A 13,411-nucleotide genomic window follows, 5' to 3' on the forward strand; every position below is an offset into this window, starting at 1 on the left:
TTGGTGGAGCTCTGAACAACCTGGTCGGCAAAAGGTGTCCCTGTCCAAGGCAGGGGGGCACTACATGATCTTTAAGGACCCTTCCCCCCCAGGCCATTCTATGATTCTATGAAGCATTTCATCCCTACATGTTCAGTGCAGGGGATTACCCTTAAAAACCTTGCATCTGGGGAACTCAGATGCCAACTCCTCTGGTGAAATACGAAGTACTATTTTGTAGCTTCTGCAGAAGTGGGAAGTTGCCCTGCAAAAATTGCCTCTCCATACTCCTGGGGATAAGTCTGTTGTCACAAATATAGCAAGCAGTGGCAAATCAGAGGAGACCATAGCTTTTTTTTCCCCCAGAGCCTTCTTGTAATGGAAAATCCACACACCAGAATACAGCTCCCTCAAAGATCCAGAGCACCAGCTAACACATTTCAGATGAGTACATGGGGGAACAGTAGTGAGGCCATCATGAAAATCTCCTGCTCTAGTGTAAAATAATTCTGTGTCCTTACTGCACACACTGAACAGACAATCCTGACTCTTTTGAAGCCTCATCTACCAAAGTAGTAGAGGGAACAAATAATGAGAAGTAGTTATGTGCTGTTTAAATCAGAAGTAAGATACGGACTTAGCCCTTCTGCTGCAAACAAATAATTCCCAATAACATTCAAAATAATGTGTAAAATGATGAGGGTAACATGGAGTTATTCTGCGTAAATCTTTCAGGGTAATTCAAACCAGAATTAAAATTCAAAGCTAATATTGATCACCTTTCAAGATGAATACACAAGATAATTGGCTTGCGACTTAAGAGTGATGATGCAACAAAAGTTGTTCTGCCTCAGTTTCTCCATCAATGAAATGCAAATAGTGGTATTTGCCCCTTTTCAGGAATTTTTGAAAGATCCACAAATAAGAAGCACTACTTCAAGAACTACCATCCTTATTGACAGAAAATTCGTTTGAAGTCATCCTCAAGGATCAATGAAAAGGGAATTCAAAGGAATCTGATCATATGTAGAGCTATTAAGCTTTAAAACTAAGACAAGATGAATACAGAATCGAACAGCAGGGTTCAGTATAAAAATTTATCTCTGATTGGGAACCCATGCAAATAGCCCAGCTATACGCAGTGCACACACAGACTAGCTTGGGTGTCATAAAAATGTGTGCTAAGAAACAAACGTTTCCCTACCTAAGTAGCAGCAGGGTAGGATCTTCATGCTGCCATGGGCCTCAGGTAAGGATAGCAACCTTTGGTATCATCACCACTAATTTTGCATCCACACTTTTCACAGAATCGCAGCTGGTCATGTTGGAAGGGTCCACAGTGGCTCATCTGATCCAACCACCCTGCTCAAGCGGGGTCATCCTAGAGCACATGGCATGGGATTGTGTCCAGATGGTTCTTGAATATCTCCAGTGAGGGAGACTCCACAGCTACTCTGGGCAACCTGTTCCAGTGCTTGGCCACCTGCACTGTAAAGTTCTTCCTCATGTTCAGGTGAAACTTCCTGTGTGTTAGTTTCTGCCTGTTCCCTCATATCCTAGAGCTTGGCATCACCGAGAAGAGCCTGGCTCCATCCTCTCGGCACCCCCCATTCTGGCAGTGCTGGTGGCCTGAGAGCACCTTAGCCTGGTACACCTGGGCTACCACCTGCCCAAGCTTGCCTGGCTCCCGCTGGGGTCACCTGCCACCTCAAGGAGGGGTTGGCTTTTGTTACTATTAATTTCAACTCGGTGGAGCCCTCCGTTACGGCTGAGCAGTGCCACAGGCTCTCTCTCCCTCTGAGGCCCAGGACCGGGGCTCGCAGGGGCCGCGGCAGGCGGGGCAGGGCCGGCGCGGCGCAGCGGCCGCAGGAAGGGGAGGGAAGGCGGGCGCGCGGCCGTCGCCATGATGCGGGTGCCGCCGGGGCTGTCGCGGCTGCTGCTGGCGGCGCAGGGTGGGGGCGCCTGGGCGCCATGTCCCGCTACAGCACGGAACAGCGGGGCCCGGTCCAACTCGCCCGATTACCGCCTCTACTTTAGTAAGTAGCAGTCCTCGGGCTCCATAAACCCCTTCCTTCCCCGTCCGGGGGGCGCACGGAGGGGGAGAGAAGGTGGTGGAGGCGGCGGCTTCCCTCTCTCGCGGAGGCTCCTCGGGCTGGCTGAGGTGTCGCCCCCGAGCCTTCCCCCCGCTGCAGGGGGAGAGCAGTGCTTTTGTAGAGATCGAGGGCGGATCCTGTAGAGATCCCAGCTTTTGGAGGGGATGCTTGGCCTGCTCAACCCCGGCCCAGCCGTGCCCTTGCTCAGCCCCGGAGGACGCCGGGGGGGAAGCGCCGCCGTGGTGCTGTGTTTTGGCAGCCTGGGAGCGGAGGCCTGTGGCACCCCAGGGACAGCCGTGGGAGGCTCTGTGGTGTGACAGCCCAGCCTGTCCCTTGTGACCAAGGTAGCCCTCCCTCCCACCAAACACGTCACTGAGGCGGGAGGCTGACATCCAAAATGAGGGGCTCCAGCCCCGAGCGGGGGCCAGCAAGTGGCAGTGCGAGGGCATGGGCAGTGCTCCAGGAGGCGTCTCAAGACCCAGCGAGAGCTGAGGGTGCGCCGTGTTCACTATTGCGCATTTTCGTAACAGTGTTGTCTTACTTGTGTGCCAGTCCTATCGCAGAGGGTTTGTACGCTTCTGGTTCATTGACCTACAGTCAACTCTGACGTCCGCTGGTGTGGGAGAAGCGGAGGCGGCGTGTGTCCGGTTGGCAGCACTGCCAGAGCTCCCTTGTACTCACTCCTGGGGCTGCCACTGCAGGACCTCGTCTAGAGAAAGCCACTTTATTTGGTGGGGATAAACAGCCTGCCACTAAACTTTGTTTTATTTGGGAGGAGCATCTGGGAGGCTTCCAGGAGTTTCAAATTAACTCCATTTACTCCTCTTTGCTGAGGTGGTCAAAATAAAGTCCAAAGCTAAGTGAAGTTCCTTGTCTGCTTTTTTCTTTACTATGAATAGGGGTGCTAGCAGAGGAGAAAATCCTTGATTTGAGTTAGTGTTTGCACTGTTTTGATGTGATACTTGTACTTGAAAAACTTAAGCATACACTCCAGTGAAGTTTGTTCCGTTCTAGAGTGGGAGCAAGGCTGAGGTGCAGATTGGGCCGCCACTAAGTTAACATCAATTTCTGCTGGTTTCAAGGTGTGGTGTTTCATACCGAGGGCCAAGAGCGATTATCACATCCCTCACTCACTCTTGATCAGACTTTAGCCTGTTACGTTGGGGGATTTGTAGTCATGAAACTCAGTTTATTAGAAATACAATGGAGTCATGGAGGCAACATTGCTAGAAACCCAGATGAATTCACTTATCACTGATGTAAAAGAGGTTCCTTTGGGTTTGGTTTTTTTTATCTGTTAATTGTTGTGTATGGCCAGGGAGGAGAAAAGAATGAAAGAATTTTCTCTTCCCTGTATAGCTTGTATTGCCAGGTAGAAGAGAAGCATAGTGTTGAATGCTAAAGCAATAACTTTGATTCTAATGAATCCTTGTCAAAACAATCAAATTCTTTGTCCTCCATGTAGGTTAGTACGTGAAATTAAACATCAGAAAAAGTTTAATGGATGCATAATCATAACATATATACATTTCTGTATTATGTGATATTTAGCAACACCAACATCTTATGCCATATCTTTAGGTTTGCAATGCTACTTTGTTTTGTTTTTCAGAGAATGCAGATGGTAAATATATTTCCCCATTCCATGACATTCCCCTGTTTGCTGGATCTAAAGAGGTATGTATTTATGCCTTGAAACATGATTATTTTCAAAATGCTAATAATTTTGCTGGTGTTCTTTAGGTAAAAGTGCAGTTTTTAAAAGCTTTTTTTTGGTAATCAACAGAGAAATGTATAGTGACAGAAAGGCCCACTCTAACCCAGACTAATGCCTTATGTAATACAAGCACAATGACTACACCGAATTTTCTCTGCTGAGTTCAGTGACTTGTAATGAAACATAATGATTTCTGTATATACAAGCCTAGGTGTCTCTTTAAGTGATTGAGGGCAGAAGGAACCCTCACTGTATCTTGTGATAATTCCTTGTATTTAAGGGTTGTGCTTTTGTGTGCTTGAATTAATTTTCTACTGTTACTCTTTTTAAATTAGCGGTTTTCTACATCTGCCATTAAAAGTGTACATTTCTTTGTCGTGGATGTACAGCACACATTTGCGTAATTTACGGTGTATGTCTTTAATTCCCAAAAGGAGCATTAGAATTGGAAGCCAGCAGCAATGCCCAGGAGAGAAGTGGTAATCACACCTTTGGAGATTCGAAGTGCTTGAGGTGCAGATGAGCACTTTCACGTCTTGTTAGCCACCCTCCCTGGGGCTTCATTACAGCAATAATGAAACGGCTGTTTTGTCTGTCGCTGATGGGAGAACTGCCAGTCTTTGGTTTAGGCTGAGGTTTGCTTATCACAGGGTGCTTGTGACACAGGCTGGGGGAGTTTGAGTCGTTTTCTTGTTTTGTTGCTGAGTCTCTATGGGTGATATGAATGGTGCAAAACGTCAGTAGTTTGAACGTGTTTAGATGGAGACTTCTGAACTGATGAACCAATCCCTTGAATTATTAAACCCGAGAGATTAAAAATCTGAATGAAACCTTTTTGATCAGCAGACCCAAGTGCTAGTCAGTGGGAGGGGCAGGTCATTCAGAGTGTCATTACTAAGATGCCATGTTCAGTCCATGCTATTGCTGGAAAAGCAATGGGCGTTTTCATCATGTGTTCCCTGGAGGCCTTGCTGTCCCTGCATCTAGAGTTAAAAGTTTGGAGGAGTAGGTTATAGCCTGCGATTTTGTCAGTAGGTTAAATTAGAGTCTGCAGTGTCTGATCAGTGTGGAGAGGCTTTCATTTTGGTGTGAGTGGGGAAATAGGATTCCACCCGATAGAGGGCCTGAAGAGTAAGCAAGAAGCGAAGTCATGGTTAAGGTCTCTGTTAATTTTGCCTTGTTTGCAAGAGGATGACTTTAAAAATTGTATGTTAGAGTCTTTCCATCCTCTGGTCTGAGATTTGTGGACTTTATGATGGATAAATCCAGCCTTTTTTTTCATATTGGTTTTGTTTATTTTGGATAGGTTTTTGTTTTCTACTGTACAGAAAGATGACTGTTTCCAATCAATTGAGTACAGACCTAAATTGCTGCTTAAATTTCTTTGTATCTGGGAGAAAGTGGATGTGTCCATGTACATTTTTTTTATCTTCCTTTGTTAATGTCTCGAAGGTTAGAATTTCACAATGAAACAGAACTGACTGCTCACTTTTAAAAGTTACAGTTTAGGCCTTTGTGCTCACAAAGGGATGTTTCAATTGCATTGCGAAGTACTGTTTCCTGTATTTATGTGAATACAATGTTGCTCTCTAGTGTTCTTTATACACTTCTTTACTTCACTCTTTCCCTATAGGATAAAGAAATTCCTGCAAAGAGGCCAAAGACTACTGGATCTGAGGTACTGCTAAGTTTTTTTTTTTTATTATTTTTTTTTCAACTGTTCCTCTATTTCCTTCCCAACATCCCTTTTCTGCAGAGTGAACTTGCTCTCACTGAATATAGTTGACATATCTTCAAATGCAAGTCTTTTAGGAGGAAAGACTTAAAGGGATTTAATATTCTCCTCTTTGAATGGACCAGAAATGTCAGAATTCCTTTATTCATCAAGATGTTCTCAAAGGCAAACATTTATGCCAATCTTTCAAAGGTTTGTTACGACTCTTGCAGTGTAGATGTGTTATCTTTTTTGCTATTGCGTTCAGAAACATTTGCAGTAAAACCTCCCTTAATGAAATATTCATTATGCTCTGACTGTGGATAATCTTTGGTTTATAAACAGAACTTCAGAAATCCTAAGTATGTTAGGGCAGAAGTTATACTGAGTATCTGCTTTTCAGAACTGCGGTTGTTTTCTATACTCAGCTGGGAAGCCCAAAGGGAGAAAAACCACATCTGCTAATGGTTCAGCATTATATAGGACTGAAGTTAAGGCTAATACAAGCCCAGAAAACATGGAAGATCTGCTCAGGCTTTTTTTGTGAAACAAGATTTGTTTGTGCAAGTGTCTTTTCTAAAATGTAACATTTTCTGCTGTGCTTTGCCTGGCATAGGCTCATCTAAAACTTAGTAAAAGAATGTGAAAGAAAAAAATGAACCAAACTGTGCTTTAAGGCCACGATATGTGGGGGGGCGTGTGTGTGTCCCAGTCCTTATCTTCTCCTATCTCTTTGGCCAGTCATACTGCAAAACTGTAGCTACCCATCAGATGTGAAAGAACTGCCCTAGCTGTCTGGGCTCTCATAGTTTTGCAGCCAGTGCGTGGTGCACTGGTTCTTGTGCTGTACAGCAGTCCCCACACAATCCTGCACTATGTTTCTTCTCCCTTTGCTGTGTGATTCATTCAAGCTACAATGCCTAAGTAATGCTTTTTAGATTTTCTGTAGCTTAATGCCCATTTAGGTACTGTTTAGTAGATGTAGAATCATGCCTGAAAGAGGAATTATTCAGTGGAAAGAGTATGTGCCAGTAGACTTCTATCAAAAAATCATTGTCTTGCAACATCAGTTCTTATTTATTTCTCCTGCTGGCAAGTCAAGTATTCTGTTTCTTAGCTGCTTATAAATATTGAGTGAGGCAAAGATGTTTCATGCAGCATCTGAAACTGTTCAAAACTGCTGTTTTGTGCTGTGAGAAGCATGGTAGCTTGTTGAAAACTGTGCTTCTAGTAGCCTATGGAAAGGAGGGGAGGGGAAATGCCAGTGAGGGTGAGCAGGTCTTGCTTTCTTGGCCAGCATAGCCTCCAGAGCTGCTTCACATAACTCCTGCCCGTGTGCTGTGGTTTAACAGAACTACAGAAAATGAGCAAAGGCAAATGTACATTTCAATCCTAGCAGGCTTTTGATACAATTAAGCAAACAAGCATGCAGGCTGTAAGCTTCCTGAACATGCTTGGTCTTTACTTTGATGGTGAAATGTGAGAACAGCTTTGTCATCGTGATCTTTGGGATTTGTGGAGGAGAGAGAAAACAAGGGGATCTTTGTGTTCAGGAAAGCAGTTTCTTCTTACACTGGGCTCTTTAGCAGCTCTCCTTACCTTGGCCTGGTGAGAGATGCATCCTTGTGTGTGTATGCAGGGAAAGCATAGCCTAATCAGGGAGTAAAGGGAAATTGAGGAATTTAATGTCATGTACTGATTTCAGAATACCTCAGAAGCACTGGACTCCTTGCTCTTGTCTAGGAATGCAAAGGCTGCTATTGACAGCTGTTAACTCAGTTGATCCTTGCACTGAATTTGATTGGAATTCAAAGGTGATAGTTCTTGTCCTGGAAACTCATCTTTGAAACTTAAGCTTTTAGGGTGGCAGGTATTTGTTACTCTAGACAAGGGCAAACCCTCTTAAGAATGTGTGTTAAATTATGCTGAGCTGGTGTTTATCAGGTGGCAGTCTAGCTATGGAAAATGAAGATAATTTTGCAAGAGTCTCTTTAGTCTGTCTAATCTACTTTAAATTGTCCTTGGTGTTCCTGATGCCAGGAAAGAAGGTCTCAAAGTAGAGGAGTTTCAGCTTTCAACATTTGTAGGGTATGGAATGCGCATCCTACAAGTGTGTATCAGCTCTTTTACAGTCTCAGTCTGTAGTTTCTAAGGGAAACACTGTTGTGTTTCTATATTAACTGTTTTCACTAGTTCAACCATTTCTTGTAACATTTTAGACCTTCCCAAATCTCAGTTAAATTTGGCTTTGCAGACGCTGCTGACAACTGACTTTTTTGCTTTTGGAGATGGCTTTTGGCTGTTTGAGGACAAGAGAGAAGTTACTTTGAGGTAGAAACTATGCTGAAAGAAGTAATGTTCAGCTTCAGTCTTAAAATTATTAGCAGCTTGCAGTCTGAACCCCTGCATTGCCTTAAGCATTGCAAGCACTTGGAATACACTCTTGCCCATGTGAATCTCTGTGAAAGGTTTCAAAAGTTTCACACCTCTGTCTCGAAAAGTGGATGTTTCCACTGGGGTTACGATCAAAACTGTCAGAGCCTGACTGTTGAATATGGTCTTCCATGTCTGGCAGGAAGAAGGTTTGAAGAGGTCATCATTTTCTTTTCAAGACAAGTGTGACACGTTGCTTCCCTGCTGTAGTGAAAGGGTTTCTAATCCACTTACCATTGTATGTCTTTGGAGAAGTATTCACATATTGTGTTGTTCAGAGGACCCAGGTGTTCTCGAATACAAAGTTTTATTTCATATGTTGGCTCTGGTAAGGAGTTTGTCCAAGCACGTAGAGATTATAGTCCTCTAACTTACAGACATTCCCAAGAGCATTTGAAAAAAAAAAATAGAAAGAAACAAGACAGCTTTTGTTCTGTTGCATCCTGTGGGTTGCACAGTGCTGGAACACCCTTGTGGACTTCAGCTGAGATGCTTCTGTGAGCCAAAATCTTCTGATAAATTAACTAGTCAGGTGAGATATAAGGGGTCATCGGAGTGGTCATGCAGTCTGCATAGATGATCTGACAGAGGACTTTGTGCTTCCAGCAGTGTTCAAAACCGGTGTTAGAGATTCATTTGTTAAAGTTGGTATGTTTCATAAGAAAGGAGAAGCTGCCGTCATTTCCCCTGCAGAACAGGTGCACACATGGTGCTGACTTTGTATTCTGCCTTACCTACAGCCTCTAGCAGTCCGTGGTGATGTTAGACCATTTTTCAGTATATGTAACCTGGGCTCCAGTTGTGTCCATTATATGGTCAGGGATTTGTGTTCCAAATTTCAGATTGTCAGTGAATCTTTCACCCTGATGCTTGAATTTGCCCAGAGTTTTGCTATGGATGTGTCCATTAGATGCAGTCTTACTTTGTGTTCCTATAGATGAACAAATGCTGAGAGTAGAGGTAATTGTCACTCAGCAGTCCAGTTGAAATCTACCCAGAGTACAGTTGGTTTACTGAGAAAGTTACATAAATTATTTGATCCAACTTAACTTCAAATAAATGGTTCCTTAAACTTGGGAATGCCAGTGTTTCATATTTATTCATGTCATGGATACTCTGCATAGTTTTGCAGGTGAATATGTCCCATAACTGGTTGATCAGAGAATATGCCTGACGCCAGTGAGATTCCTGTGTGTAAAACCTACCTGTACCTACATAGTGTTCATAATTCCCTTTTCAGTATGTGAGGGAAGTACAGTATGAAGAGACTGCAGGCACTCTGTGTTTATGCTGGACATTGCATTCCGCTTTTGCTATGTGGCATGTTAATTTATGTTGGAGAAGTTCCACTGTCTCTTTGGTGTCCAGATGTTGCTGGCATCTGGTTTGTTGTTTAATTGGCAAATACCTTATAGCGAACTTACATTGGGAATGCTTATAACATGGCTACTCATTTTGTAGGGAAATCCTACTCCATTTATTTCTGGATATATTTCCTGACAGTCCGTATTTACCTTTTCCCTTTTTCCCCTTTTTTTCTTTTATTTTCTGTCTTGCTTTTAAACATCACCCTTTGTTCACACTACTGCTGGGGCAGCTTATGATTTTCATTCTTGTTAGTGCTCAGGTGCATGCTGCCATGTTCAGTTGATGGCTGATGAGAATCCCTGCCAGATTGCAAATCAGCAGACGGAAAAAAAAGGAAATGATAGCTGATTTTTCTTCTCACTTTCTTCGGGACTCGGGACTTCTCTATGACAAAGAGTCAGCAGCCCCCAAATGCTGCCTCTAGTGCTTTTAGATTTTTTTAAGTGTTCTAGTATAAAAAATACTAAAGTAACTGTAAGCTTTAGCTTATCTCTTCTCCTTTGCATGGTGATGGCAAATTGCAGTCTATAGCAGTTGCTCCACTTCTGCTTCAGATTATCTGAACCTTCGAAGTTGAGCGTTAAAGGTTGCAACCATTGAGCAAAATCATACCTATTCAAAACCCTTCTCTCAAGTGTATGAAATAGGGAACGTGGAATGACTGGGAAAGAAACTAGTTGAACAAGAAAGGGAAAGTTAGGTAAGGAAGAATTGGTTTTGAGAGGGATATAGGGCAGTCCAGAAAGGCAGGCATCAGAAAGGTCATGGTTTTTTTTATTTTTCCTTCTGCTACTCAGGTTTCTACGAACAACCCCAGATCAAAATGAGTTATTTTCTGTAAGAATCTGTACAGCCAGAGCTGGTTGTTATTTTTGGCCATCAGTATTAGAGGAGAGGATGACGACTAACAGTTTACCTGGGTACAGTAGTCTGTATTTTCCTTGCTTTTCTCAATACTTGCTGTACAAATATGCTCAAGTATATTTGTATATCTTTTTATCTTTCTGTTGTTTTCTCATTTCAAAAACCAAAACCTGTTTGTTTTCTGTGTGAAGGAGAGACATTTTTGCTTGTCTCAGCAAAAACTATATCATGAGACATTAAAAATTATGTTCAGCTGAAATGGAATGCAGTAAGGTGCCAAGAACTGTTAAAGACAACACCCCAATAAAGCAAACAGTTGCAACCTACGTGGAGTTCCCATGTAACGTACTTAGGGTGTAATTCTTAGGAAATGAAGGGTATCATTTAGATATACTGGTTGTTCCTACTGATGTAATTTTCTGCTGATTTTCTTATGCAGTTGTAGGAATGAGGAAATGTACTTTTGACTTCTCTGTGTTGAGCAAGTAGATTCCACACTTCCCCTGCCCCTCTTCAAGGTATAATAAAGTTTAAGTACAAATATCTGTCTTGGGTTCACGTTGACCCAAAGTCAAACAAGCTACGTAATACTCTGGGTTGAGTGTCCCTCTGGGCTCTTCAGCTCCATTTTCCTAGAAGATTGATTCTGTCCCTTTTTCTAAATCTAGGACACTGTTTCCTCTTTTCTTGCATGCTCCAGGAATACTGTCCTGAGGAAACCGTCAGCCAGCTGAGTTGGCATGAGGCTGCCTGGAGGAACTCCTCCTTCTGGCCTGTTGCACAGTCGGCTCCCATGAAGTGGAGTCCCTTCTACATGAGGCGCTTGCAGAGCTGGGTTAAATCTGGACTGCAGCTAGCATTGACCTCACAGGCAGGCCAGTTGACTGCTCTTGTACTAAGGCAGTTAAATGGTAAACTTTGAAAGCAATAGTTTTTGTTTAATGAGAGATCTTTTTTTCTGTGATTTGAAGGTGTGTCAGATGGGCTGTTGAAACAGTCTTGCCATTGCTTGAGGGGGTAGAAGTGCTTACTCTTAGGGGGTTGGTGGGGTGGAATTTTTTGTTTTACTGATTTAAGATAAAAATATCAATTACCAGATGCATTCACCAGCCAAAACTAACCCCTGAATGACACATGCAGATGGTAATCTGTGGAGACAGGTGGTGTCTGACGCTTACATTTCTGTTTTCAGCTGAGGCAGGGACAGTTTTCAGCAAGGGATGGGAGACAACATTCAAGTGGTTTGAAGGAATAGGTGCTTGGTCTGGAAAAGAAAGGGTGATGGAAACATTCCTTTGTGGTACTTAGGGAGGAAAATAAGAAATGAAAGAGGAGGAAGAAAAATCCTAAAAAACCAGGGAGTCTACTTCTCTCGAGCTGTCAAAATATTGAGTATATGCTCTCCTTTCCACACGAGTGAATCTAGTCTCACCACTGTGAAAATTTGATTGCCCTATAAATAAAACTTTTTATTTTTAAATGTAAACACTGAATGAAGTCATTAATCTTTTGTAAATGCTTTTGGCAGCTTAGCATTAGAGAGAGTACTTTTGGGGATTTTTTTTTTTTTTTTGCATACAAATTAATCTGTCAGGCTGTCACATTTAAGACTCTTGACAATTCACATTTGACTGATACACAAATTATGAGGGCCTGGTCTTCAAGCTGAGTTAAATCCAAGTGGTTTTATTATGATTTTGAGAGCAACATTGCATTAATTTCAGTCCAGTTGTAGTCCAGCCCCAACAGTTGATTTGGTGGAGACCTGGACTGTTTACTAATTAAAGCTCAAAACCTAGCTTAGAGGCTGCTGAAGCCTTTGCATTCTACATGCTCAGGAGAGCATATGGCAGCATCTAAACAACAAAAATACAGGATTGTGGTGAAGGGGAAGACATCCTCTATAATTCCAGGAGTAGTTTGTAAGTTTTCTGCCTGTAGCTACCAGTCAGAACAATTCTTCTACCTGCATGGCAGTTCTCTAAGAGTTTCTTGTCAGCACTGGCTTTCATGCTGTGCATTTCTGTTTTCCAAGTGTTTCCCAGATGGATGTGCAGACTTTATCTGGCTTTCTTCCAACCCTTCTCTTACCTGCTGGTGCATGTATGTTGCTTTGTTCTGTATGCTTGCTTGGCGTTGACATTTTTGAGCCCTCTTTACTTTTGTTTCAACTGTCCTTATATACATAAGGTGTATTTTATGAAACTGAGACTTACCTGAAACCTTTCTCATTTTTTTCCTTTTTTTAAAATCTTTTTTTATTTGGTCATGACCTGACTGGGAAAAGTGATTCCATTTGACGTACCACTGATTGCAGTATGGGTATAGTACTTATGGATGGCAAATATAGTTTAAATTTATTGGGAATTGGCTGTGAGGATTGTCCATAGCTTGTGATCTCATAGTAGAAATGCTAAGTGACAGTTGGGATTTTCCTTTTGCTTTCTTGCTTTCCACATTCTAGATTTGTTTGGGAGGAGATGATCATAAAACCATTGGGATTGCTTTAATCAGACTGATGTTGATCCTGGTAATGGTATTTGTTTGTTGCAGCTGCAGGGTACAAGGAGCAAAAATACAAATATTTAAGGATTCACTGGAGCCTTAATTGTAGTTAAGAGTCAGTGCAAGTCTTCAGTTGGTTCAACTTTATATTTTTTTCCTACAAATTTCTGCAAAAACATATTTTGTCTTTCCTGATCTATTGTGATTGCTAATAGCAATGTGAGTTTTCCTTGGCTGTGAAGAGATATCCCAGGCAATGTGATATTTTGAGGTTATTGTAGTAGTCTAAACCAGGTTGTAGACCTTGCTTGATGGTTTCAATTCAATTAATGCTCTACTTGGTAGTGCTTAACTCAGATAGCTTCATAAGAAGAAATCTTACGGCAATTACGCAGAATTTTTCTCTTTGGAAAATGTCGCTTTAACCGCCTCAGTAAGAAGGTGTAGACTATTTATTTTTCTTCTAAAACCACAAAACTTTACATGTTTATTGGGTTTTTTTCTCCCACACCCCCTTCTTAAAATAGCTTTGACTTTGTTTCTGTTAGGAAGAAGGTTAACACAAATGTGAGGTGTCTGTGTCCCTGTCTTTCCTCTGCCATCACTTTTGGATTAGTATCGCCTCATTGCAGCCAGATTTGATTGAGAATCAAAAGTGTCATTTGCATGAGTTTTAAAAAAAAAAAAGGCAAAAGAGGAGGGCCTGAAAGAATAAATCCTTGAGGGGGAAAAAAACTG

At 42.3% G+C, this 13,411-nt stretch overlaps 1 protein-coding gene across 1 annotated transcript in view; it reads left to right on the forward strand.

The window, feature by feature from the left end:
* The first annotated feature begins 1,885 nt into the window (after positions 1-1,885).
* PPA2 (inorganic pyrophosphatase 2) overlaps positions 1,886-13,411 on the forward strand; it is a 34,548-nt gene continuing 23,022 nt past the window's right edge. The window contains 5 exon segments of the mRNA XM_010411701.3: positions 1,886-1,925; positions 1,928-1,980; positions 1,982-2,015; positions 3,685-3,749; positions 5,423-5,467. Of these exon segments, the coding sequence (XP_010410003.2) occupies positions 1,886-1,925; positions 1,928-1,980; positions 1,982-2,015; positions 3,685-3,749; positions 5,423-5,467 (237 nt within the window).

This window comes from Corvus cornix, chromosome 4 (assembly GCF_000738735.6).
Source record: "Corvus cornix cornix isolate S_Up_H32 chromosome 4, ASM73873v5, whole genome shotgun sequence".
Taxonomy (NCBI): Eukaryota; Metazoa; Chordata; class Aves; order Passeriformes; family Corvidae; genus Corvus; species Corvus cornix.